Raw genomic sequence first — 27,366 nt, 5'->3', positions numbered from 1 at the left:
TCGCTGATTTTGCAATTTTTATGTGATTTGAAGTGATAGAATATATTATCATCTTACTAAAACATATACTTCATTGTTACATTCACAAAATATTAATCAGAACACTAGGAAAAGTGGATTTTCAAAAAAAGACGATAACGATTAATTGCAAATCGCCTCTCAATTTTGAGAGACTTTCAATTTTTACAGTGGACCCTTAAAGGAATAATTTAATGAATTATACTGATTGATTGACTTCTGTCTATATGTGAATCGATATACGATAATGCATTTTTTTCGCATTTCTTCATTGGTCAATTCAACCGAATTCATTGTTCAAGTGGAAATTTAATATATTGAGAAATTGGGACTGTTTTTGTATCCTTTTCTTTTGAATCCATCAAGTGGCCAAGATATTATTTTGAAATTCTTCTGTTTTCTTTGAATTATACCAAAGTCGAATAAATGGTATTTTTATGGAACATTTGTAACTTAAAATTTCACATTATAAATTATACGGAATCAAATAGGTGATAAAACTTAATAAGTGATAGCAAAAAGTACTAAATTTTTTCATAGACATGATGTTGCATGGAATAATCTCAAACTTATTGAGATTATTGATTCAAATTAAAAATCACTGAGATATTGATAGAAAAATCTAATTACATTCATACTAATAGAGTTTACAAAATACAATTCTATATAATTAACAATATAAATAGAAGAAAAAATTAATTTGCAAATGCATCTGGTTTTTTGACTTGAACTGTTGTAACCTTGATGACAAATATGATAATAGATATCATTAAAACAAAAGTTATCGATGCCGCTACATATATTGGTTTGTAATTCTTTTTGACAACCTTTAAAGGGGTCGGAGTTCTATCTGGCAGTTTCTGGCCTGTTCTTTCTGTAATAACAAGGCCTCCTAATGTCTCTTTCGGATATGCATATGGCGCATAAACTCTTGTGACTCGTCCTTTCAAAAAATAAAAGAGGTTATCGCGGATTTCCTCTGTACCTTCATAAATAATTGTTTCCAGAGAAGTACAGTCGATAAATGCATGCTTAATTGAGATGAAATTAATGTGAGTAGGTAAAATGACCGTTCGGAGATAAGTAACACTGGAAAACGCATTGTCATCAAATGAACTGACTTCTTCCGGTATAGAAAAGTTCCTTTCTTGACATAAAGGTGGGTACAAAATTAACCGTTTGAAATCAGATGTAAATAATGCGTTTTGGTGAATGATAAAGTGCTGGTTACGTGGGTGGACAGTGATTGATTTGACTTTTCTGCATTTTTTCGCGAAATTTGGGTCAATTATTTCAACATTTTCGGGAATTTCGATTGATTCTAAATTTTCGCAATCTTCGAATGCGAAAGACTTAATAACTTTGAGTCCTTCGGGTAATCGGATACGAACTATCTTCTTACACTCTTTAAATGCGTTAGAACTTATTTGCATTTGAGTTTTTGAGAGAAAAACGTAAGCAAGAGATTGACAGTTATGGAACATTGAAATAGAAACGTTTCCTGATGATGTGAAATTGACTGTTTGTAACTTTTGGCAATCTCTAAACAATTCATCGCCAAATTCTGTAATTGATTCAGGAAGAGTTATATCTGTAAGGCCAGTGTTCTTAAAGGCGCTTTCTCCTATAGATCTTAGGCTACTTGGTAAGTCAATTGATGCCAAATTTTTGCAATTTAAGAAAGCTGAGCCTTCTATGTATTGCAAATTCGATGGGAATGTTATTTTTCGTAATCTACTGCAATCTCTGAATGCTTGTCTTTCTATTTTTGTAATATTATCTGGTAAAACTATAGTTTCGAGTTTATTACAGCCAATAAAAGTTTCTTCTGGTAAAGTTGTAATTCCTGTGGGAAGTCTAACATCTTGAAGTAAATTGCAATAAGAAAAAACGTGCTTTCCCATAACTTTTATTGTATCATTGAGAAAAACCTTCCTAACATGACGTAAATCGTGAAATGCATAGTCAGCAAGTCCTTGCAAACCATTTATTTTTATTTCGTTATATCTGCCGGCATTAAATGAGTATTCATGTTCGAAAGAAATTGCATGTTCGCAATCCCCTGATAGTACAACGTAGTTGTCCCAATACTCTGCTGCTATCTTACATCCTTGGACTGTTAAATGTTCTAAATATGACATAAAAAATCAGGAAGAAAAATTCAAATTTTACCAAAATTGCTCAAGAAATATCCGAAATTCTGATTGGAATGGAACAATTCCGCATAAATTGTTATTTCCTACCATCAGATTATCTTGTGTATAAAGAAAGCTAAGAAATAAAAGATATTTTTCATAAATTTTAAAATTATGTGTAATTATAAAACAAGCTATGAATTTATTTGATTTAATGTCTATAAATATCAAATGTGAAGTTAACAGTTGTTCATTTTGTTATAATGTCATTAGTGAAATATGAAGTTCAAAAAAAGCTTCAGCAATACGCTCAAGATAATGTACTGCAGAAAACTAAGTTTTTAAATGATCCTGTTTATATGCTTAGTGATCATCAAGGAGCAGCAAATGAAGTTCATTTTTCTCCGAATGGATCAATACTTGCTTCTTGCGCAGAAGAAATCATATTATGGTCGATAACAGATACGGTTAAGTCTATTGGAGCTTTAAGGCCACATAGTCGCGCAATTACAAGTTTATCATGGTATGCAGATTCGACTAAATTAGCTTCAGTTTCAGCTGACACGACTATATGCATACAAGATATTCCAACTGGAACAATTATACGTCGTATTAAAACGCATAAAGAAATTATTAATACTTGTCAGTTCCTAAAATTCGATCAAAACCTCTTGGCTACTGGTGATGATGCTAACATGATATACATTCACGATATAAGAACAAAAGATGCAGTTATGTCTCGAAAATCAAATTCTCCAGTTGTTTCTTTAGCTTCAAACGGCACTTCCCTAGCTGTTGGCGGAATTGATGGAATTTTGTATATCAATACAATACAGCAAAATGATTCAAAAATAGAATTAATGACTAGATTTAAAGGAGATACTCCAATTTTTGGATGTTCTTTCAAAAAAGATGGTCTTTATTGCGCTGTTGTTACTGCTGATGGTTATATGAGAATATACGATAATAAGTTCTATTATCAAGAAGTAGATAGACTTATTGCAAATGAAAGGTTTGCCGAAGACCAAATAGAGATTATACCAACTAGATGCGTATGGTCAGATACTAATTTGATTGCTGCAGGCAGCACTGACGGAATTTTGAGAATTTGGGACGCAGAGAACGAGAAAAACCCTATTCTCAAGTACAGTCTTCCTGGACATAAAGGTTCTGTAACTGGAGTTGATATTCATCCCAATTATCCAATTGTTGCTTCTTGCGATTCGAATGGTTCTGTAATTGTCGGTGAACTTGGTGATAGCTAATAAATATTATTGTTGTTTATGTTGTTGTTAATAAACTATTGTATTTTTATAGAATTTTGAAAAAGAATTTTATTAATGTTTCTTATATTGTGAGTTTTTCAGGATGATTATATGTAAAATTGGTAACATAAATAAAATAGATATACTTTGTTTTTCCAAAATTTTTTGAATTTAATGTTTTTATAGAGAAAAACTATAAAATGATTTTCATTTTTGAAATTTTGAAAAAAATTTGGAATTTTTTGAGGCAAGAGATTTAGTTCTAGTTAGTATTAATAGAATGAAATACATCATTAGCATTGATCTATGCAATTTTTCTAAATAGTTTAATAAATTTCAGATAAATTCCAAAAGAATATGGAATTAATTCAGCATTTATTCAATAAAATCTCAGCTCTTCTGCAAAGTAATAAGTAATCTAATACGTTGATAATTTAATATCTAAAATTTTGAATCAAATTCTTAAATTCATTAAATAACATAGCAATTTTCAGTAATAAAAATCAGATCCATGAGATATTATTTCAACTTAGCTTTATGATTTCCTTGAAATCGTATTTTTAATTGCAAATATCAGGAAAGAAAGTATTTAAATGATTCAAGTACTTAATATCCATAATTTCAATTGTAGTAACTAAGAACATTTTTTACATCAGTATTGTTTATAAAAGATGGAGTTCAAAATATCACCAAGCATTTTCCTTTGGAGAATAGCATTAATACCTCTTTCCCAACTTCATTAGCAAGTAGAGAGTTATTCCCCCTATCTGATGTTGTATTTTTTGAATTCATTACAGATCCGATGTTTTTTCATTCATCTATCAAAAAATTGACAAATTTTATGATGTTTAGTTCTTTATTATTACCACTTACAAGAGCAGTCGATGGATGCCAAATCAGTGTCATGATGGCATCAGAAGCTCGCCACATGAACATTACAGATAACTACGGTTGTTTAATTATTCAAGCTTCACAATGGTATGATTTTTCCAATGAAGGACCTGGATCTGCTATATATTGTTATAACTTAGATACAAGTATTTTCATCAAATGCTGTTATTTCGAAAGATGCTACGTTCCTGAAGGATCTGACGGAGCCATTCATGTTTTCGTTAAAAATATCAATTTTAACTGCGTCGCAGCTTCAGATGTTGCTGCAAAGGAAAATCAATTCGGAACGGTCAGTGTTCAATCAAAATTCAGAATGAACTTGAAGTACTTCTCACTTACACAAACTGGGTTATATTCATCAGCGAATATAGGCGAAAACCACAATTTTAATTACTTAAATGGAGCTCTCCAATGGGATTATTCCAATATTTCTCATTGTGAAGTCGTTGGAGCTTCTTCTCATTTCACTTTACAAGCAGAAAATGCTATGAGTGTGAAATGCTGCTACGGACTTTTCATAAATGGAAAAGGAACGACTTGCGTCAGTTTAACTTCAAAGAAAGGACGAAAGATATTAGAAAACATCAACATGATTAACCTTACATCATCCAAAGGCGTTTTACAGCTCGAAGGATCTTTTAATTTCCACTCGATTTTTGTTGGAAATTATCAAGGTCCATTTTTCAATATTGTCGGAAAATACGAGCTGAAGATATCTACCCTTTATTACCTTAACAGCGCTCCTTCACATCAGAACATAAAAATAGATAAACTTGAACAAAGGAATGAATCACTAGTTATCGATGATAAGTATATGTTTAACAGATACAGATGGAATTTGAATTAATTGTTTGTTATGCGATTAAAATTGTTTATTATTTTTTTTAGAAAATAGAATTATTTTTTAAACCATCGAATGACACCTCGATGATCAATTAATTACAACAATTATATTGGAATTATGCAGATTATGGTCAATTAGGATCAAAATGAAAATTTTATATTTTTAATTTATGAGAATATCCCATATATTCCCATGCAAAAAATCATTGCTTCGAAGTTTTACTGACAAATATCTTGTCAAAGTGATAATTAGCCAAACACTACCGGAAATAAAATTTCAAGATGATTTTGACGATTTTGATGCTTGTGATGAGTGGAAATCGAATGAATTTCATCAATCATCTAAGAAAGAAGCAAGATATACCATTAATCACTATATTTACAGCAGAATGGTGCCCACATTGTAAAAGGCTATCACCAGTCTTTCAAAAAATAGCAGACAAATACAAAGATGATCAGAGAATCACATTTTCAGCTATTGATTGCGCAAATGAGGAAGATTTATGCTCAAAAACCGATATTTCTTCTTATCCAACTTTTATCTTGGGTATTCATAACATTACTATTGCATTACCATATCTCAATACAAAGGATCGCATGAATGAAGCAATTAAACGTATTTTTGCCTTTAATTCCTACAATTTTAGCAAAAAACCAACTACATTTCCAAATTATGAATTTACATTATCACAGAATGATAAGAATTCAAGAGATATAGTCGATGCAGTTATTTTAGCATCCGAAGTTGATTTTGAACAAATTTCAATAAATGAGAAACAAACACAATATACAATCGAGCCAAAAGTTACTGCAAACGTTGACAAAGGCCTCACAGTTGAAAATACCGATCAATTTACTCCTTTCTTTGTAAAACATTTTATTGAACAAAATTCATTGAAGATTTTCGATTATTGGACATTCAAATCAATCCAAACACTTGACAAAAGAGTTGCCATCTTACTTACTAGCGATCCAAGAGATTACGAAAAATATCGTCCATTTGCTCACAAATATTACAACAAATTCGTGTTCTTGAACAGTGCTGGAGTCAGACACACCGAAATACCTCAAAAGTACTGGAATATTTCAGCATCAGACCTTCCAGCTTTTATCATCATGGACAGCAAAGCTACTTATTATTCTGCACTCAGAAGAATCAATAATACAAAGAAGATGGCCCATTATGAAGGATTACTCGATAGAGATGTTTTGGTGAAGAATTACTTCAAGATTGACCAAAGAGAGTTCAACAAACGCCCTATATCAATCATTAAAATCAACATTATACTTATTCTTGTTGCAATAGTTGCGGCTATCTTAATTATTGAAATTTACGGAAGATGTGACAATTCAGAGCCCAAAAAGCATCAACATAAAGAATAAAGCTATCTATTCATATCTATCACATGAAAACACAATTTATAATATCTAAATGTTTGTTTTATTAAACTTATTTTTTGCATTTTTGATGAATAATTGTTTTATCAGTATTTTACTATGTTGTGACATTTACATATCAATTTCTTTGTAAATCAGAGAGCAAATGTATAGCAAATATGTGTCAATAAAGGATAGCAAGTATCTCCAGAAACATAGCAATTCTGCAGCTCAAAAATTACATACTGATAGATATACTGTACAAATATTTGCCTCTTACTTCAAAATTCTCACATAAAAGAAGATGACATCAATTTTTGAAATCATTTGTTGATACGAGGTGAGGATCACTAAGATGAGACTAGTCAAAGGCAGTGTAGCATTCCAGAATGCAGGTATTTTGGAGATTGAAGGTTATTGCAAGGTTTTTGCTATTTTAACACTTTACAATTGTAAATTTTGTAAATAAAAAATGGCATTTCATTTGAGAGTGTACACGCCGCTGTTTTCAAATTAAATCATTTGGAAAAATTGACATAGAATTTTTTACGCTGTTATTTCATTTTATACATCTTTAATTTACTATTATTTTTGTCGATATTTCGGTAAATGTGACAGAAAAAATTGAATGTTGTTACGTTATTTAGAAATATATGTCTGGACTATACGCTCGTGTGACTAGTTCCACGGTCAATCCTGGTCCGGGCTCGTATAACCCGAAGCTAGGAACAACTAGTGATAAGCCAAGAGCCCCCGAATTTTCATTGAAAGGAAGGCATGAATCTTCCACAAACGTTAATACCGCTCCATACAGAGATCTTCCGTCCTCGATTGGATCAGGCCCTAAGATTTCACTTGCATCAAGACATGCTACAAGAGACGTAGAGAATACACCCGGACCTGGTTATGTTCCACCAGCTCTTGGTGCAGATGCTCCAAAAGTTGCTATGTCATACAGACATAGTGAAGTACGTGACTCAAGAGCTGACAATCCAGGTCCAGGTGCTTATGATTACAAGGCACAGTTCGGTAACGAAGCACCTAAAGCCTACATGCACTCTAGAACTGGTGATCCAATGGGAATCAATTCTGTATCACCAGGTCCAGGCGCTTACAATCCAGATTATTCATCTCAGAAGAAACGTGCTCCAAGTGCATCAATGCACATCAGACCAGAATCACGTTCCATCGAGACATCACCCGGTCCAAGTGATTACCAAATTGATAGATCACTTGGTGGCCAAGCATCTACAATGCACGCCAGAACAGGAGATCCAATGGGCATTAACTCTATTTCTCCAGGTCCAGGTGCATACAATCCATCAGACAGTATGAAGCCAAAGGCCCCATCATTCACAATGAAAGGCCGCCATGAATCAGTTGAACGTCCAAACACAGCTCCATACAGAGATCTTCCATCCACAATTGGTCAAGGCCCAAAGATTTCACTTGCATCAAGACATGCAACAAGAGATGTCGAGAACACTCCAGGTCCAGCATACATCCCTCCAGCTCTTGGTGCAGATGCCCCAAAGGTTGCAATGTCATACAGACACGGCGAAGTTCGTGATTCCAGAGCAGACAATCCAGGTCCAGGTGCTTACAACTATCAGCCAACATTTGCAAACGAAGCTCCAAAGGCATACATGCACACAAGGAATGGAGATCCAATGGGAATCAACTCAATTTCTCCAGGTCCAGGTGCTTACAGTCCTGATTACAACACACAGAAGTCTAGAGCTCCAAGTGCTTCAATGCACATAAGACCAGAATCAAGATCAATTGAGACATCACCAGGTCCAAGTGATTACCAGATTGATAGATCACTTGGCGGACAGAAGTCAACAATGCACTCAAGAACAGGAGATCCAATGGGAATTAACTCAATCTCTCCAGGTCCAGGTGCATACAATCCAGGTGATGCAAACAAGACAAAGGCTCCTTCTTACACAATGAAAGGACGCCATGAATCAACATCACAAGTCAACACTGCTCCTTACAGAGATTTACCATCATCAATCGGCCAAGGACCAAAGATCTCTCTCGGATCTCGCCATGCAACAAGAGATGTTGAGAACACTCCAGGTCCAGCATACATCCCTCCAGCTCTTGGTGCAGATGCTCCTAAGGTTGCAATGTCATACAGACACGGCGAAGTTCGTGATTCCAGAGCAGATAATCCAGGTCCAGGTGCATATGATTACAAGGCACAGTTCGGAAATGAAGCACCAAAGGCTTACATGCATTCTAGAACAGGAGATCCAATGGGAATTAACTCAATTTCTCCAGGTCCAGGTGCATATAGCCCTGATTACAATTCTCAGAAGAAACGTGCTCCAAGTGCATCAATGCACATCAGACCAGAATCACGTTCCATCGAGACATCACCAGGTCCAAGTGATTACCAGATTGATCGTTCTCTTGGTGGCCAAGCTTCTACAATGCACGCAAGAACAGGAGATCCAATGGGCATCAATTCTATTTCACCAGGTCCAGGCGCTTATAACCCAGGTGATGCAATGAAGCCAAAGGCTCCATCATTTACAATGAAAGGACGTCATGAATCAGTTGAACGTCCAAACACTGCTCCTTATAGAGATCTTCCATCAACAATTGGCCAAGGTCCAAAGATTTCACTTGCCTCAAGACATGCAACAAGAGATGTCGAGAACACTCCAGGACCAAATTATGTTCCACCAGCACTTGGTGCAGATGCTCCTAAAGTTGCAATGTCATACAGACACGGCGAAGTTCGTGATTCGAGAGCAGATAACCCAGGTCCAGGTGCTTATGATTACAAGGCACAGTTCGGTAATGAAGCACCTAAAGCTTACATGCACTCAAGAAATGGAGATCCAATGGGAATCAATTCTGTGTCTCCTGGTCCAGGCGCTTACAACCCTGACTACAGCACACAGAAACCACGTGCTCCATCAAGTTCTATGCACATCAGACCAAAGGATAGGACTGGCGATACAACACCAGGCTACACAGACTTAGGTTCTACACTTACTGGACCTGCCTTCACAATCGGTCTCAGAGAAAACCTCGGAATGATCCCTGTTTAAGTTTGATATTTTTTTTAATAATAATTATTGTGTAATTTTTATTTTTTTTATTGATTGATAAATAATTTTTTCTTTATTCTTATATATAGAATTACCTTGTTTCAGATATAATCTCTTAAATAACCAGTTTACGAAAATCAATAGAAATGTCTGATCATATTTCGTAGCTTTCGGTAAACAAATATTGGCAAATAAGATTTTTATGATGATATCTTCCATTATTCACATATTAATCAATTTTCTGATTACAGATCCAAAAATATTAATTTACCCGTTGCCTTAACAATATGTTTTCAAAAATTGAACATACACGGAAATATTGATGGAAAAATAAAATATGTTTAAAAAGGAATTTAATTATGACAAACATAAAGAATACAATTATATTAATGATTTTGTTCAGTTTTATTTCAATTTTAGTTTGGACTCATTACCTAATTTAGCGCCGATTGGAAGTTCAGGCAAAAGCCTTAGTGAGGCTATAGAACTTCTTTTCAGCGACTTGAGTTTGAGTGAGATAATGGACATCCGAGCTAAACTTGGCTTTATTTTACACTTATGTTGTTGTTCAAACTCACTTTTGACGACAAATTATATATTAAAACTGATGGAATTAACAGACGAAAACAAGAAAATATCAATTTCGCTTACAGCAATGCTTTGTTTTACATTTAAATATTTATCTCCACAACAGAAATCAGAACTAGTGAAACAACATCGCCAGCAAATAATGAAACACGCATGTTATGACAATGAGGACCATATTCAAGGCTTAATCAAATTTTTACAAAATGGAGGAAATTTATATTTTCCTTGCAAAGATGATTTGATCATATACTTTCTCAGCAGATATATGAATGACGGATTTATCACCGGAAAAATCATTACTTCGTTAATACAAACAAATCCTCAAGAATATTCGCCTCTTTTTTGGAGATGGTGGCAAAGCAAAGTAAGTTTCGAAAATCTATCAGATAACTTTACATTATTATCATTTATTTGCACAAATAGTCACATTCAGCCCCCAAATAATGAAATTCTTTTTGAAATTCGAAAATTTTGTGAGAGAACGATAAAAGAAAGTAAATCATTCGCTAATTTAGAGTCCGCACTTATGATCTACAAATGGATTATCAAAAATAAAGCTGCAATTCCCGAATTTGATTACAATTTCAAACAATCGAATCTAAAAGCATTAGCGATCTCTTGTTACGCAGAATATGCAAGATACGGTGATTTATCGAAGCTTCCTGTGCTTCCTAGAACAAATGAACCTGGATTACGAAATGCCTACGCAGAAGTTATCTTAAATGTGTGCCAGAACCCAAATTACTCAATGCTGAAGATAGATCATCCAATATGGAACGCAATTCGTTCAGAATTTATTGATAATAATTTTATATGCGAAAGATGTAACATTTTATCACTGACTATTGATGAACTCGATGTCTGTATCAACTTATCTCATCTGTTACCTGCTTATTTCTTCATTTACGCAATGAGAGCCAGTACAAAAAATATTGATAAGCTAAAACGAATGATAACTCTTGTTTGTGAGTGTCCTCAGCCTGTCCTTACAACACATATTGACGAATTCTGCTCATTTATACAGAGAATCATTGAAAAAATGCCGATTTTGGCAACTCATCTGGCAAATTCAATCAGAAAGTTAATTATTCCACTTAGAAAGTATATAGGAATGATATTAACCAAACTTCATCCAATAGATTTCTTTAATACTGAAGAATTATGCGCAAAATTTATAATTATTGAAACGTTGATATCACTTTCAAGAGATATGGAGTATTTTGTGGATGATTTAGACTGTCTATGGGAAATACTACCAACAATTAGGTTATCTCAGTCATTTTGCGTTGCATTATTTAATTATTTTCATTCTATAGCGATGTTATCGAACAAATGCAATGAATTTGCAAATCTTGCAATATGTTCGATACTCCCTGTCTTCGGAATACCGATGCCGCCCAATTTAACTCCTCTTCAAGAAAAATTTTTCAGATCAAGTTCAAACTTTTGCGCGATTTCGATCGTAGACATAATATCGAATCCAATGTTTGACATACGTAACTCATTTCCACTAATTGGCGCTTGTTTACGGCTAATTTGTTCTTGTCCACCAAATGACAACGAATTAACGAAGTTATTCATCCCGAATCTACCAAAAATTGCAACAATATGTCCTGCAGAGGCCACTGCTGCTGCAAATAAATACACAACAGTGTTTTTCAAAAAATATAAATCAGAAATTCTCCAATTTTACGATTTTGTGAAACAATTCGTTGTTCGCACGAGTAATATTCCATTTATTATGCAAGCATCCATCTTCCAGACCACTCTTTCGAAATTTACAGAGATAGAACAGTCTTTTCACGCCAGTTCTGACTTTTTCCAACTGACAGACGATATAAACGAGTCCAGATTGGCCATACTAATGAATTCAGATTTCAGTACTTTTCTTCTTTCGAAACCAGACCAAATTTCAATTTTATTAGAGCAATGGTACACAGGAACTCCAGTTGCCCTGCTAAATACCATTAAAACAGCCGCAGCCATGAACAAAGATCCACGCGAAACTCGATATTTCAGAGAGTTTATCAACGCATTTGGAATAAGTCAACCTCCTTACGACGGAGAGAACAACTGGGTGAAGCGGACGTTTGTTGATGACATAAAAGTTGAGAAGGAACCACTCTCAGACATTCTAACTCAGTTCCCTGTTGAAACAGACAACAAATTAAATTCAATTTCAACTTTTATCAACGAACACATGTCAGATGAAGGTAATCGTACAGTTGTTTGCCATCTACTCGAAATATACAAGTCCGATCTATCAGAAGTTTACGGAAACGAGTTTTGGTTTTTGAAATCAATCGTATATTTCGGACTTGAGTTCCCGCAGGAGATGATGAAACTTGATTTTCATAGAGACTTGTATGCGCTCGCTATCCTCACGCGTCGCCATTTATTAACTCCGACGACTGACGAAAATTTTCCAGATTGGCTCAATATAGATATGCTTCGTATGGTTGCTAAGTTGAATCAATCCCAGATAGAGACAATTTCATCGTTTAACTCCTTGACATTGAACTTGAAATTCTGGTCGAAATTAAATTCGCCTCCAGACTTCAAAGTAACATTGCCAAGCTCTATAATGCATTCGGTGCTGACTTTTGTAGGTTGCGCCTTAAGGAGCGAGGACGAATTCAAGGAAATCTTGAAAAATAACTCCGATCAATTGGAAGCAATGATAAACGGCGTTGACTGGAGAAATCCTACATTTTTCACGACCGTTTTAAATTTCACCGTGTCACTTTTTTCATTTGCTCCAAACATAGACAAATTTTACCGTTCAGTTTTAGGTGTTTTAGTATACATCAGCCGGAATTCTACTGCACCAATCTTTGAAGCATCGAACTCTCTGCAGGAAATAGCAATTCACGCAGGAGTTAAGAACTTACCGAAACGTTTAGGAACAGGGAGATTTGAAGCATTACGAGATTTAATATAAAACATTTTTGTTAGTAATTTATATAAAAAAATTAACATAATATTTTTTAGTCTGAGCTAGAACTAGAAGAAGATGATTTCTTCTTCTTTTGTTTCTTCTTGTTCTTCTTATCTTGTGACTGCTGGTCATATCCTTGCTGTTGTTGCTATTGTTGAGGCTGAGACTGTTGTTGTTGTTGAGGTTGTCCATATCCTTGCTGCTGAGGCTGTCCATATCCTGGATACTGTTGAGGATATGGCTGCCCATATCCTTGTTGTTGGTAAGGTGGGTATTGCTGATATCCTGGATACTGTTGATAAGGAGCTTGAGGGTATTGCTGATATGGATATTGCTGGTATTGGCCTGGAGGATATTGTTGATACTGACCTTGTGGAGGATATCCATAAGGATACTGTCCAGGCTGTTGAGGTTGTTGAGAAGGTGCCTGACTTTGTTGAGGTTGATTTTGCTGTGAATTTTGGGCACTTTGAGGCTGTTGAGACGGAGGTTCCTGGCTTTGAGGGGCAACTGGTTGCTCTTGTTTCGGCGGTTCTTGTGGAGTTGGCTTTTGCTCTTCTTGAACCTGTGGTGAAGGAGGTTGATTTTGCGGAGCCTGGATTTGTTGGGATTGAGGTGGTGGAGGAGCTTGAACTTGGTTTTGTGGTGGAGGAGCTTGTTGGAACTGAGGAGGTGGTGCTTGAACTTGAGGAGGCGGAGGTGCTTGTTGGAATCCTGGAGGAGGGGCCTGAAGTTGGGGTGGTGATGCTTGAGCTTGTGGAGGATGTTTCGATTGTTTCTTCTTCTTTTTTGAATCAGATTCTTCTTCCTCTTCCTCTTCCTCTTCTTCGACATTATCAACTATTCCCTTTCTTTGAGGTGGAGTTGTACCATAAATGTAAAAGTTTGGATTGAAATCATAAGGTTCTAATGGCGTAATTTCGAATGAACCTTCTTTAAGGTACATGCTACCATCTTCTTTACGGAACGTTTCAAGTGCAGCTTTTTTATCAAGTTCCTCAAACTTGCAGCGATATTTTCCTTCTTTCGAAGAAAATTTTTTGACAAGAGTGATTTTCATATCAACACCTGTTACGGCCCAAATGTATTCGTAGAGATATTGATAACCTGCTAAAGCTGTCAATAACCATAACAGACATCCTCCACATGAGAGATAAAACTTCATAACGGTAGGAGGTTCGTCTCCAAAGAATCCTACAGCATTTTGCTGTAAATCTGGAATTCTAATACGTACAGAAACTCCATTCTTATCTCCTTTATTATGAACTTTTTTCCATAATTCTAAGCGAACCTTGTTTATAGTTTCCTTCAATTCATCATCTAGTTCGAATTCATATCCACACATTGTATGCATGATTTCGGTTTCGTTTACGCGAATCGGATTCGAATCTTCTTGCCAAGATTTGTATGGAATAACAATTCTTTTAGAAAATGGTGTACTCCATACCGTTTTACTATGGCCGCTTTTTTTGTGAATATGCTTATAAGAATAAAATCCATAAACAGAAATTCTTGCTGGCTGGGCTCGGTTTGTACATATTGTATTGATAAATTCTTCTTTCGATTGTTGTCCATTGATAATTTCGAACATTATGCAATGCCATTTATCAAACCATGTAGAAATGCATTGATCAAGTGGAACAAGTATTAGGATAGCACCAATGCCAAGACATGAAAAAGATATCTTCTGTATTGTTTTGTTATCTGTCATAAGAGAAAACAGTAATCCCCAGCCGATATTCATTAAATAAGAGATTGCTAGGGCTGATGACGAACCCAACTTCTTTTTCCTAACTAACAATATTGTTTGTGTGATAACGTTCGGGAGCATTAAAGCCCCTGCGATATAAAAAGGCCAGCTCATTTCGAAAAATGTTTTTTCAACGTTCTTTTTTTATCAAAACCGAAATTTTGCGTAATTTGATATAATAGTGAATATCCATTTTACAGAAAACCGACGCTATGCATTCAATTATTTTTTTCTAGGCGCCGTTGGTAAAAATCTCTCTCAATTGATTATATGAAGTTGTCTATCCTAAGCGATCCATCACAAAATGCACCCAGAAAAATGCAACTTAAAAACAATAGGTTTTTGAATACTGTTTAAATAAAAACTATCACAAAAACCGTTTGGATTGAATCTCTTGGGATCCTTTAGTTAAGTTCATCGTTTCATTAAGGAGATGCTATAACAGATTTTGTTGCATGCTAAGTTCGGTCAACGATAGAAATTGAGTGGGAATTAATCGTCGAGGAAGTACGATTATGTAAAGTAAAAAAATGTTGTGGGATTTTTAATATTATATATTATTTTATAATAAAATTTTTTGAGTCATTTTAAGAAGCACATATAATTTTTTGAATTTAAAAATTAAAGTAGTGTCAAACGAATTTATCACTTAATTTAATACTCAGATTTCTTAAAATTAATGAAAAAAAGGTTTTCTGAGAACTTTTGAGAATGGTTTCAAATTCCATTATTGAAAATATATAGGTATTGTATGAAATTCAAACTCTATATTTATTAAAATTCTAAATTTTTAATAAAATAACTTTTCAGAGGAATATGATTTTGAATGGTTGATTAATAAGTATAAAAATGTCTACGATTTTAAGGAGGGAATTGTTCCTTATGAGGTATACATCATAACTATATACATCATAAGGAACAATTCCCTCTTGATAGCTGGGAAACTTTCTCTGAATAACTTATCATTTGGAGAAAGTTTCCCAGCTATCTATTAGAAACTAAAGGCTGTGAGGCACTAATATATAATCAGTGCCTCATAGCCTTTAGTTTCTTATTAAAAACGAGAAAACTTGTTCGAAATGATAAACAATTTCGAACAAGTTTTCTCGTTTTAAGGAGGGAATTGTTCCTTATGAGGTATACATCATAACTATATACCTCATAAGGAACAATTCCCTCTTGATATCCTGGATATTTTTGAATATATTTTTTTAATTAAAGTTCTCAAAAGTATTATCAAAAGTGATTTTTTAAAAAATATCTCCAATTAATTAACTAATTAAAAGTATTATATTTTTAAAATTAAATAGTTTTTCAATTTTTTTGAAGGAATTGAGATACTTCCCACGACAATAAAATTGAGAGGTTTACATTATGACTGATCTTAGCATGCAACAATTTAAAGATCGAAATAGTTACAAACTCTAAAAAGATCGGAATTTTTTTCTGAAAGTCCTCAAAATCAGTTCGATGATTAAGAAATACAATCAACGTATTGATAGAAATAAAATAAAGATAAAAAAATTAAATATTGCAATTCGGATTTTTGAATTTTAACAATATTTAATTCAAAAAGGACAAGTGCCATAGAAAACAGTTCACACAAGTGCACGTAATCTAGATACTTGAAGGAATGCGTTTTATATTCTTGGTTTCAATGTCTTTTGATGCAGAAGGATGCAGAATTTATTTTTGGACAATTCTAACGGCAGAAACAACATAGTTGCTATTTGTCATACTGGAATTATATATAGTTCTATGAAGGGAGTAATACCGACGATAGCTCTTATTTGGCCAAAAAAATCCATGACACGACAGGTTCTACTTATAGATTTAGATGATACAATTTATCCCCAAGATTGGATTCCTCTTGAAATTATTGTCGAAAGTGTGGTCAAAACTCTCAAAGAATACGGATATTCACAAAAAGATATTGATGATCAAAGTAATGTCGGCGGCGCGGGAATTTTTAATTGGGCTTTGCGTGTACTTAAAGGTGATCTTGTCAAATTTGATCAGTTTTGCATTGACGTTTATAAGAAAATTGATTATTCAACAATAAAGCGTGATGATCATCTGTATAGCCTACTACAAAAAGCCTCCGAGAAATTCGATATTTATATAGCAACAAATAATACCAGAGTTCATGTTGAAAAAATTTGCGAATTACACTTTGGTCATTCACTGAATACAGCTTGTTTTGGCTGTATAGATATAAAAGATACATATTTTGATGGAGTTTTTCATCCAAAGCAAACTCCTGGAAATTTAGCCGTATACGCTAAACTTGCGAAAACTGAACCATCTAATTGTATCCTTCTTGATGACTCATATCCAAATATCAAGAATGCTAAAGCTCTCGGAATGAAAGCAGAAGCAATCACAAAACAATACACATTAGCAATAGCTTTGGAGAAGTTACTCCAAGATTAGTCATTTTATACAAATGTTATTATGATAAGACTAAACATTCTATTCACATCTCTTTTCAATTTTTATTTTTTTTATTTCATTCATTAAAAGTAAAAAACATCCTAAGATTATTTGAATCCTAATAAATCAGACAATTAGTTCAATCAAATTCTTCCTTTATTTAGATAATATCTGAATTCTAAGAAAAATTTCTTCAATCCTATTGTGATATTTAGCGTAACATAGCTCTTTTCAAAGTTGTGTAAAAAGTTGGGTTATCAGACAATACATTGCAACTAGTTATTTTTGATTAACTTAATCAGATGACCGAAAATGTTTTCTCAAATATTCAAAAAAAAAAAATCAAGATTACATTAATCTTACTGAGATTTTAAAGAAATTTAACTTAAAGGAAGTGAATGAATGAAAGGGAATAATGATGTGTATAACCACCATTCATAGTCAAACATCTCAAATGAAATCAGCATCTTTGGGGAATGTCAAAATTTTTTTTTTGAATCAAAAAAATGACCAATTTTGAGAAATGCTATAGTCGTAGTTTTATCAAACAAGAGCAAGAAACATGTAAATCCAACAGCTAGTGCATTATTGAACAGAGAATCGTGAATTAAATAAATATTTTCTATTGGAAATAATTAGATCAAAATATTTAATTAATGAAGTATATAAATAATTATGAAAAGCATCCCATTCACGTGTACATAAGCAGATTATGGATCATTGATTATTAATCTGAGTTTTTAAATTATCAACTCAAAAACGCATTATTATGAATTTTTTTTAAATAATCGACTCATAAAGCAAAGCATATTTATTTCCTCCTCATCTTATAAAAGCTAATGCATGTAAAATAATGTTTGAATCAAAATAATAATATAGCTATATCTTAAGGGTTATCAATTATAATAATATCATTTCTATCATCATAAGGATTTCATGCACACTATTTCAGATTCGTTATATGACTAGGATGAAATGTATATTAATTTATCAAATGTATCGATATTGATTAGAATATATTCAGCCCATATGCATATAGGATCAATAAATATCCTTACAGTATGCATTACAGTCTTCAATACGGCAATTATAATATAGAAACTACGTTAGATATTTTCTATTGAAATTCTTTGAATTAAAATGGAAATTAATACTTTGTCTCATTGTCAATCTCAATGCAATCATCTAAATAATGTGTCCTGGCAAAATTAATCTGACTAAGCAACCTTTTATTGGTGTTTTCAATTCAAAATTTTTAACAAAAAGCACAGAATAGTTCTCCATCAATGATTTTTTCACTTCACCGGAATTTTTGTACTTTTGGCAAAATCAAACATCATGACTTGTATTTTATTTTGCATTATGATCATTTATAAATGTATAATTAATCATGCTACTCAGTAGTTTCATCATTGAAAATATTATGCGACTTTCTTCTGAATCAAAAATTTTCTGACACAAATATTTGATTTAGCCAAACACTTTTGAATTGCCTAATTATCAATACTTTAGCAATTAGAAAGACCACAATAGATTTGTTAATTAATATTCCAGATAAATCAGATTAAAATTCAAACTTATAGAAAACCATAATATTATACAACTTAGAGAACAGCTGAAACAAATTTAACGATTTCCAATATCATATTATAAGCATTTGACAAATTTTTCAAATCTTCAATATTAAAATTTTGATAAGAAATGTTAGACTAAGCTTTAAAAAAGGTACATTCACTATTTTTGACAAAATTTTAAATTTTCATGGGGTTGTAAATCTTATAATAACTAGATGAATAAGGAATGAATCCCAGTATAATGTGCATCATTATATTAAACACTATATGTAAGGCTAATGATTCTATTAACACTTATGAAGATCTATAGTATTTGAGCAGATAAATTTGATAATTTCCAAAACTCTTATATTTCAAAATTAAAGTGTGCGAATGCATTTAAATGAGAGCAAAAAGAGATTGATGCTGTTAAAACTAGGTGTTAATTTGCAATTATTTCGCATCACAAGAACTACCCAGTAAATTCGGCTATCTTTCTTTGCAATTATTCTCCATTATACATATAATATAATATAATGGTTAGGGTTTGAAGAAAAGTTACTAGAGAATTATTGACTTTTGAAATAATGCAGAATTTTACTTGAAGAAATCATTAATTTATGAGTTCCAAATTGCTAAGCATGACGAAGGATCATTAAATTTGCTACAATTAAATACACTTATTGCAGAATTAAGATTTTTGAAATTAAAAGTTTGAAATATTGCCTTTTTGAATAAAAATTTAAATTTTATTATATAATCATGATAATATCTTATAGAAATTAAAAGAAAATATTTTAAACCATTCAAATATTTTGAATGTCTTATCAATTTAAAATATTAAAAGATAGCTTGATTTTATCATCATTAGTTGTTATCAAAGTTTTCTTCTTTTGATGAACAACAGTAAATGATTTGTTAATTACTTGTCTTCCTTTTTCGCAGCAAAATCGAAAGTTATGATGATAATCTTGCTGTCAATTTTGAAACTCTCTGATTTACAAATAAGCATTCCTTTGGAAAAGCAGTCCTATTATGATTCAAGATATTTTAAAGCCCCCATTTCATACAATGCGCAGATATATTCGAAATTGCAAGAACTCTCAAGAAAAATGCAGCAGCAAAGAAGATTCCATAGTTTCTAGCATCAAAAATTTACAACCTTAATACAACAGTTAAAGAGAAGCTCGAAAAGAAAATATTTAACCATAAAGCTGGAAACCATTCGATATCTACTATTGGATCTAATAAAAAGTTAATTATAACATATTTAACATGCTATTTGTTGACTTTGTTCCATTATATTACCATATATATCTTTTTGAAATCTAAAATATTTTTACGATTTTAACCATGTGTTGTTGAAACCATATATCAATCTTAGCTAAAGTATAGTTTATGAGTCTGTCACCATCTAACGTATGAATTTTCAAAAATGTCAAATATGTTCATTTTTTCTGTATATTCAGCCATAATTTCATGTATTTATACTATTCAACTATTATTTAATATTTTTATCAATTTAAATATATGATGAGATGCTTAGTTCTCCTGGAAATCGATTTTTAATCGCAATTTTAACTTTCCAAAAAAAATTCAAAAATAAAAATCCCTCTCAATTTTCTAAGTTTTATAACTCGCCAAATCTCTAGCCTATAGATCCGTATTTTTCCCAAGTGAGCGGGTATCTCCAATCCCAGCCCTATCGTCCTCCCAGTGTCAGTTTTCAATATAAAATCCAAATTTTTTTTGAAAATAAAAATTTCGAGAAATTTTTCTGATTTTTTTCTCTGATTTCAATAATTCAAAATAAATTTGGGAGTAAAAAGACACTATTTAATGAAATTCATATGAGTGAATGTGGATAAATACTCTCAAAACATACAATTTAAAGTCTTTTCAGGGGGGTTTTACCGTGATATTAGCCTTGTACCGAAAAAAAGTGACGGACACTGCCGTAAAATAATATTTTATTAAAAAATTTTTGGTGGAGAATTGGAAAATTTTTGTTGGAAAATTGGAAAATTTTCCTAATCATTTGGACTATAACCTGGCATATTAGGGAGTTTTGTCAACAACTCAGTGCTGGGATCAAGATAGTTTGTAATCCAAAAGTAGAAACGTTCCTTGGTGTCTTGCTCTGGCTTCCTGCAAAATCTGTGATTTGCAGGATTCTTCTTAATATTGTCAGAAATTGCGCAAATCATGTCCATCGTCGTCAATTCTTCACCATTGATGTTAAAACGATTTCGATTACGGTAATTTATTTTCTCTTGCAATTCTTTTTCTGCAGGAGTCAATTCACGAACATACTTATTATGTTTGAGAGCTTCAGTTAGTATGGGTTAGTTGGGTATGGTGGCACTGCCTTCCATCTTACCCATTATATGTAAATTTGACACTTTACAAAACCGTTAACGTATATTTTACAACACAAACGACAACACTAACTTAACCTTAAATATTTACAAAGCCGCCAACCACTTCACCTCACTAACATTTTCAATAACGACTTCACTAATGAAAAAATAAACGTTCTCATAAATTTTCTTCTATATCTTCATCGTCAATGTTAACTCTATTGTAGTCATACTTGAAGTCATAAAGTTTCTCAAGTTTTGAAATGCATAGTCTTGTTAACTTACCTTCATCATCATAAGTTTTTATAAAACTACCATGACAATCTTTATACACAGTCAATGTATAGTCAACTGGTCTAGGATGAAGTGTAAAGAACATGTTATACTCAGGAAGGAAGAATAAATGTTTAAATGTATGTTTGTTATATGTTTTGATTTGTATGAGTTGCTTTTGTTCTGTCATTTATAAAAATAAACTTAAAAAATAAACTTAAAAATTAATGATATCACCACCCTCACACGTATGAAAACATAGCACAAAAATAAATTTAGGTGAAGTGGTGAAATCTCACCTCTTTTTTCACCTGTTTTTTCACCCTGTTGAATTCATTGCTTTATAACTCTCTTCCTTGGTTTCTTTTTAGTTGCTTTCTTCACGTCTGTCTCCAACTTGACTGTCTTTCTTCTTCGGCCGTAATGATACCAGTTACTTCCACCAGTCAATGGGTCAAATGGTCTTTCGTAAGGGTTTCCATACATTCCATAGGGACCATACGGAAGAACTACTGGTGGAGAAGAAACATTTTCTTTAGTTCCATCGACTCTATTTAAATGCATTGTTTCACCTTTCATCTGGTCATTAAAGTCTTTTGCGTGTTTTGCAAACTCATCGTCCTTTCCTAAAGCATTTTCTGACTCAGTCGCAACCAAATTGGATGCTTTATTTATGAGCCCTATTTTATTTAATCTTAACTTTTTTGCAACCCAGCCTCCAATCTTCCCTTTATTTGCATCTAATGTCTTCGAAACCCTTCCTCCACTCATTTTATTTACTGCGTCATAAGCTCCAAGTGCTTTTGCTCCAAATGCTAATGCTTTTGTTTCCATTGCGCCTAAAGCTGCCCAAGCTACCATTTACACCATATTAAAATCATCTCTCTTCAATATTATCTCATAAAAGTTCTCGTTACTGGAGAAAGTCAATAAAACATAAGCGTTCTCACGGGCTTCGCCCTCACCGCTTTGCGGTCTATCTAACTTCTTTCTTATATCATCTATACGCTTCAAAATGTCTGAACAATTGCTAACATCTTCTACAACAGTTATTTCATCATGAATGACCTTCAAGAACAAGCTCATTTAATATGCAATTAAAATCATCTCAATAATGAGTCCATCCTTTCCATCTTTAGGTAGCACAACATCTTTCATTGAAGAAGGTTCGACAAGTCTTATGTTAAACTTACTGACAAAGTTTGTTATACTATAATGCTTCGGCGGCGAATACATGTAGTTTGAAAGACATAATATAGATTCTTCAGCAAATTCACTTATACTGGATTTTATAACAATGTTCTCACGAGACCAAATACCACCAATTGACAATCTTGTAAGCAATCCTGCTGAACCTTCTACTGTAAACGTCGATGGTAACATTCCACGAAGGTCATCTATTGACATCGTTGAGTCACTGTATTTAAATATTTTCTTAAAGCAATCGTCATTATCTAACCATGCAATAGCTTTGAAGTTTTCATTCGAATATACATCTGCTTCATTAAATGTAAAACCTGACTTCTTTGCAGAGATGACTTTAAAATCTATTGAGTTTGTTTCAAAATTATATGCTATGGTAACTTCTGAAGGTAATGGATGTCCTTCCGCAGTCAGTTGTTCTCTCACTACCGTTTGAAGCTTTGTGTTAAAAACTTTCATGTCATCTCCTGTGTCTAGGTTCACATACACAGCAACAGGAAAACTATCTTGCTTCTTTGTTTCATCATTATACCTCAAAACATTAAAGTTCTTCAATAATATTGTTCTTCCTGCTGGAATACTTCGAACCTGTCTGATTTCAATAGCTTTCTCACCTCCTACATACTCTACCCAGTGTCTTGGATATTCATAAGTATACTGACTTTCTTGAATTTTGGTTGGTTTCATCATAACATGTTCATAGTATATCTTTATACTCTTGTCAGTTAGACTCGGTGCTATGTTCTGAATATTTCTGACTTGCATTTTTAATGGAGATAAAATGAAGCATTTAATACATGACGTAGATGAAGACATGAATGAAACTACAGACAAACTTAACTCTTCTCTTATTCTTCCTTTCAGCAAAGATTATGAGTTCTGTTCAAATGGTGTGTATTTCTATTGTGGAAAGATGGGTTCAGGTAAGACATTTAACCTCATTCGTCATATACTCATAACAGAACGTTTAGGAAATGACTCATATTATGACCAAATCATTATATCAGCAACTTCAGACTCTATGGACTCAACAGCGAAAACATTTATGTCAAAAGTTCAAGCTTCTGTCGTTAAAGTTCCAGACAGTGAACTCATTGAATTTCTTCAACGTTACATTCGACGCAAGAGGAAATATTATGCCATCGTTGAATTTATACAGTCAGGAATGCAAAAGACTTCTGAGGAGATGGAAAGAATTATTGACAAACACCACTTACGTCAGTACTCAGGAGTTTACGATATGAAACGACTGACAAACTACATTCTATCAAAACTTTCAAAATACCCCTTCAAAAAATATCCTTCAAACACTCTGCTCGTTTGCGACGACTTCGCCGGAAAAGGTTTAGTTTCAAAACCAGACTCACCATTAGCTAACATCATTACTAAAGTCAGACATTACCATTTAACTGTAGCAATACTTATGCAAACATGGAGGTTTTTAGCTTTAAACATAAAACGTCTCATAACTGACTTCGTTATCTTTCAAGGTTTCTCACGTTATGATATTGAACTCATTTGGAAACAGTCAGGTATAACATTACCTTTTGAAGAAATTTGGGAAGCATATAAGTCTCTCATCTCTCCTCGTTCATACCTTGAGATTCATATCATGACTAATACCATTAAAGTCAAAAATATTCCATGGGAACGACCAACATTGTTTTAAAGCTTAACCTTCAATTGACTGATGGTAAACAAATTCCATGCATCTCTGTCGCCATTTCTGTTAATATTTTTGCTGTCATTCATATCATCCACTTCCCCATCCGTTAGCTTTTGAGGATATGCGTTAGAATAGCTGTTCTTAAATGAAGGCTTTTCACCTTTGAGAGCATAAACTCTATAACTTTCTGCATACTTTATGTTTGAACCTCCTGAGCCATCGTTGACATAAATTTTTATAGGCTTCCACCCTTTGTTCATGTTCCTGCTTCTTCCCTTAGCTCTTTTGTTCAGTAGTTCTACATCTTTATACACAGCACCTGTCTCAGTGAATTCAACAATATTTTCATTCGTTAGCTTTACATTCAAACCCTTGTCGAGTATATTGTTCATTTCATACATATAAAAGGTTTTTATTCTATATGAAATGAGAAGCAAATCCATCTTAGCTGGTGCCGTTAATGTTCCAATTGAACCAACATCAAATGTTGACTCACGAACGACAAACAATATTGTCATAAAGAACTATAGTTCAGAGTGTTTGAAAGAAAAAGAACCAGAACTTAAGTCGGGACCTTCGGTCTTGGAGCATGGCGCCGTGAATTTAAACACAGCTTCAAACGCTAACGCTACATCAGATGTTAAGTTAGAGTATCCACCACTGGACCAAATTCTTTCAAGAGAAGCCAACGACAATCCTTACACAAATGTTCAAACAAATCCTTCAGATAACGTAGACCATTACCTTCTTCAGTTATACCAAACAATTTTACTCAAAGACGATAAGAAGCTTTTGGTAAATCTTATAAGTAAGAACCAAATAATTCTAACAAAGGAGGACCTTGAAAATGTTATCTCACGAATAACAGGGAAACAATGTGTCATTGACTATCTCGACCCTGAAATCGAATGCTGTGGTCAAACTCCACTATTCATGAAAATAGGTAACATCCGCATCATTGAAACACCAGGAACTACAAGAGTTGAGTTTAAGTATAAATATTCGAATGAATATACAAAACTTTCAACAGAATATAAACTTTGTTTGAAATATGTTTTAGTAAATTAAAGCAGTCAGGAGGGCTCTTTGAGCCCATCTTGGCGCTTTGCGCCGTCAGTCAAAAAAAATTTCAAGTTAGCAATTTGTAATATCTATCCAAAACTTCTTCAACAGTATCGAACTCATCTTCATAATGCAAACCTAATCTTATTGACTTGGTGCAGTTTTCACTAACACAATATTTTTCTGTGCTCTTGACTGACATAACTAATTCATTTGTTTCATCAAACAGCAACAACCAAAGTTCATGACCTAATACATAACATTCATACTTTATATTTCTAGCTCTGAGTTCTCTTGTAAGCTGTTGCATTTAATATTTTCTAAAAAGTCAACTTCAACAGTCATTCGCACTGGTGCCTTCAGTTCTACAGGCTCTCCTTGAAAGTCAACAAGTCTGAATTGCATGTCTTTCAAATTATGAGGACTAATGCGAACCCATTTACCTAAATGAGTTGCTATGACAGGAACGTTTGGAATGAACATTGAATTTACTTCATAACAGAAAGACTTATATTCTACTGAACCTTTACTATTAACTCCTGAAATACCTGTGACATTAGCTATTTTTGACTCAATGTACAAACAATTGCCATAACATACATATGGAACAGATTTCATCTCAATCGTTTTGTCAACACTTTTCAAAGGAAATGTCATATGGTATGCACCCAAAAGAAGTTGTAATCTATGACTCATTCGTGTTATCTTAAACTCCTTCGCATAACTGAACTTCAAAACTCCTGCAATAAGTTTAACATTCATTAAGTTTTCTTCGTTCTCCTTGTTTATTGTAGTATTTATGAGCGCATTTAACACTCCAGCTAATGTTTCCATCTTATATTCTACATTATTGTGAAATCTTATTTCGTGCTTCTTTCCATCTATTTCAATCTCCATGAAATCTGTTTCATCTGTTATAACGAATGAAGCGATAGTATTGAAGTCAACCATTCTGAATGCAAGCGCCTCATTCTGTAGACCTAAGTTTGTTTGTAGCTTTACTGTCCCGTATTCGTTTGGGTCTGTACTTTGCAAATAGAACAACATTTTATTCTCATTAAAATATGAGTATAGCTGCATATGCGTATGAAGCTGACAGAGCTAAACGTTTATATTTTGGTCAATACTCTCTCACACTTACTGACAAATATATTGTTATCACTGATGGAAATACTGAGAAATACATAACATGGAAGGACTATGAAAAATTTGACCCTATTTTAACTCCATGTACTATGCCGTTTATAAAGGACGGTGAAATTATTGAAAAAGATAATGCAACCGTATATAGGTCTGTTTATGAAGCATTAAAATATATGTTGAATCATAACCCAAAAAGATTTGACCCAAGCACTACACCATGTGCAATGCCTTTTATTAAGGACGGTGAAATCGTAAGAGTTCCGGATTCAACGGTTTATACAGCTGTTCAAAACAGTTTACAAAACATTTTAGCGAATATCTTTAATTCAGAAACTACAGAAATAAAATTACCGTATATAACAGATGCTAAAGAAATTAAATCAAAAACGACAACATTATTTACGTCACTTAATGATTTAATGACTTATATCATTAATATTCCTGCACCAACTACAGCATTTGATCCAAACTCGACGGTTTGCAGTGTACCTTTCATAAATGACAGTTCATTAATTACTTTAAGGGATTCGACAGTAAATGAATCATTAAAGGCGTCATTAATGAAAATCATTGATTTTAATTCATTCACGAATACATATAATTCATTCATTAATGTTTCATATGCTTCTAAAGAAGGTGAGCCAAAAACTATCGATAAAGCGGTGTATGAAATAAAAGCATCAACGACGAAATTGAATTCGTTAACTTTTGACGGTGATAGTTTCGTTAATGACATAACATCGGGGAAAACAATTTTAACGAAAGAATACTTAAAATCTCATGTTAGTGAGTTCGTTGAA

General features: G+C 33.2%; 11 protein-coding genes and 3 pseudogenes across 14 annotated transcripts, besides 4 other annotated features; 9 read left to right on the top strand and 5 right to left on the bottom strand.

The window, feature by feature from the left end:
• Positions 1 to 196: part of a mobile genetic element that runs on past the window's edge.
• Positions 197 to 660: 464 nt separating this feature from the next.
• TVAGG3_0029590 (ribonuclease inhibitor domain-containing protein) lies at positions 661 to 2,175 on the bottom strand (the record flags this gene model as incomplete). Its single annotated transcript, XM_001306127.1, has 1 exon — positions 714 to 2,159. The coding sequence occupies one exon, from the start codon at positions 2,157 to 2,159 to the stop codon at positions 714 to 716; it is 1,446 nt and encodes a 481-aa protein (XP_001306128.1).
• A 241-nt stretch (positions 2,176 to 2,416) lies between these two features.
• TVAGG3_0029580 (RNA splicing) lies at positions 2,417 to 3,540 on the top strand (the record flags this gene model as incomplete). The annotated part of the gene is made up of 1 exon (XM_001306128.1): positions 2,417 to 3,418. One exon carries the CDS (start codon positions 2,417 to 2,419, stop codon positions 3,416 to 3,418), a length of 1,002 nt encoding a protein of 333 aa, XP_001306129.1.
• Positions 3,541 to 4,070: 530 nt separating this feature from the next.
• TVAGG3_0029570 (uncharacterized protein) lies at positions 4,071 to 5,295 on the top strand (the record flags this gene model as incomplete). The annotated part of the gene is made up of 1 exon (XM_001306129.1): positions 4,263 to 5,156. The coding sequence occupies one exon, from the start codon at positions 4,263 to 4,265 to the stop codon at positions 5,154 to 5,156; it is 894 nt and encodes a 297-aa protein (XP_001306130.1).
• Positions 5,296 to 5,434: 139 nt separating this feature from the next.
• TVAGG3_0029560 (cell redox homeostasis) lies at positions 5,435 to 6,684 on the top strand (the record flags this gene model as incomplete). The annotated part of the gene is made up of 1 exon (XM_001306130.1): positions 5,477 to 6,535. One exon carries the CDS (start codon positions 5,477 to 5,479, stop codon positions 6,533 to 6,535), a length of 1,059 nt encoding a protein of 352 aa, XP_001306131.1.
• A 491-nt stretch (positions 6,685 to 7,175) lies between these two features.
• TVAGG3_0029550 (sperm-tail PG-rich repeat-containing protein) lies at positions 7,176 to 9,637 on the top strand (the record flags this gene model as incomplete). The annotated part of the gene is made up of 1 exon (XM_001306131.1): positions 7,183 to 9,597. The coding sequence occupies one exon, from the start codon at positions 7,183 to 7,185 to the stop codon at positions 9,595 to 9,597; it is 2,415 nt and encodes an 804-aa protein (XP_001306132.1).
• A 384-nt stretch (positions 9,638 to 10,021) lies between these two features.
• Positions 10,022 to 13,136, top strand: TVAGG3_0029540 (uncharacterized protein; the record flags this gene model as incomplete). Its single annotated transcript, XM_001306132.1, has 1 exon — positions 10,205 to 13,126. One exon carries the CDS (start codon positions 10,205 to 10,207, stop codon positions 13,124 to 13,126), a length of 2,922 nt encoding a protein of 973 aa, XP_001306133.1.
• Positions 13,137 to 13,271: 135 nt separating this feature from the next.
• TVAGG3_0029530 (transmembrane protein 151-like protein family) lies at positions 13,272 to 14,987 on the bottom strand (the record flags this gene model as incomplete). Its single annotated transcript, XM_001306133.1, has 1 exon — positions 13,272 to 14,987. One exon carries the CDS (start codon positions 14,985 to 14,987, stop codon positions 13,272 to 13,274), a length of 1,716 nt encoding a protein of 571 aa, XP_001306134.1.
• Positions 14,988 to 16,590: 1,603 nt separating this feature from the next.
• Positions 16,591 to 17,351, top strand: TVAGG3_0029520 (HAD-like family; the record flags this gene model as incomplete). The annotated part of the gene is made up of 1 exon (XM_001306134.2): positions 16,680 to 17,306. The coding sequence occupies one exon, from the start codon at positions 16,680 to 16,682 to the stop codon at positions 17,304 to 17,306; it is 627 nt and encodes a 208-aa protein (XP_001306135.1).
• A 1,673-nt stretch (positions 17,352 to 19,024) lies between these two features.
• Positions 19,025 to 20,513: a mobile genetic element.
• A 695-nt stretch (positions 20,514 to 21,208) lies between these two features.
• Positions 21,209 to 21,847: a terminal%2Cinverted (terminal inverted repeat of Maverick-1C transposon ID:TVAGG3_0029300).
• Positions 21,209 to 27,366: part of a mobile genetic element that runs on past the window's edge.
• TVAGG3_0029500 lies at positions 22,582 to 23,460 on the bottom strand (annotated as a pseudogene). Its single transcript has one exon. A coding segment is annotated over exon 1 (879 nt).
• On the top strand, positions 23,510 to 24,364 carry TVAGG3_0029490 (protein of unknown function, DUF4106 family; the record flags this gene model as incomplete). Its single annotated transcript, XM_051220388.1, has 1 exon — positions 23,510 to 24,364. The coding sequence occupies one exon, from the start codon at positions 23,510 to 23,512 to the stop codon at positions 24,362 to 24,364; it is 855 nt and encodes a 284-aa protein (XP_051105374.1).
• On the bottom strand, positions 24,364 to 24,762 carry TVAGG3_0029480 (annotated as a pseudogene). The gene has a single exon. A coding segment is annotated over exon 1 (399 nt).
• Positions 24,788 to 25,429, top strand: TVAGG3_0029470 (uncharacterized protein; the record flags this gene model as incomplete). Its single annotated transcript, XM_051220387.1, has 1 exon — positions 24,788 to 25,429. The coding sequence occupies one exon, from the start codon at positions 24,788 to 24,790 to the stop codon at positions 25,427 to 25,429; it is 642 nt and encodes a 213-aa protein (XP_051105373.1).
• Positions 25,694 to 26,470, bottom strand: TVAGG3_0029460 (uncharacterized protein; the record flags this gene model as incomplete). The annotated part of the gene is made up of 1 exon (XM_051220386.1): positions 25,694 to 26,470. One exon carries the CDS (start codon positions 26,468 to 26,470, stop codon positions 25,694 to 25,696), a length of 777 nt encoding a protein of 258 aa, XP_051105372.1.
• On the top strand, positions 26,488 to 27,360 carry TVAGG3_0029450 (annotated as a pseudogene). Its single transcript has one exon. A coding segment is annotated over exon 1 (873 nt).

Source organism: Trichomonas vaginalis, chromosome IV (genome assembly GCF_026262505.1).
Source record: "Trichomonas vaginalis G3 chromosome IV, whole genome shotgun sequence".
Lineage (NCBI taxonomy): Eukaryota > Parabasalia > Trichomonadida > Trichomonadidae > Trichomonas > Trichomonas vaginalis.
This window is presented reverse-complemented; position numbering and strand designations above follow the sequence as displayed.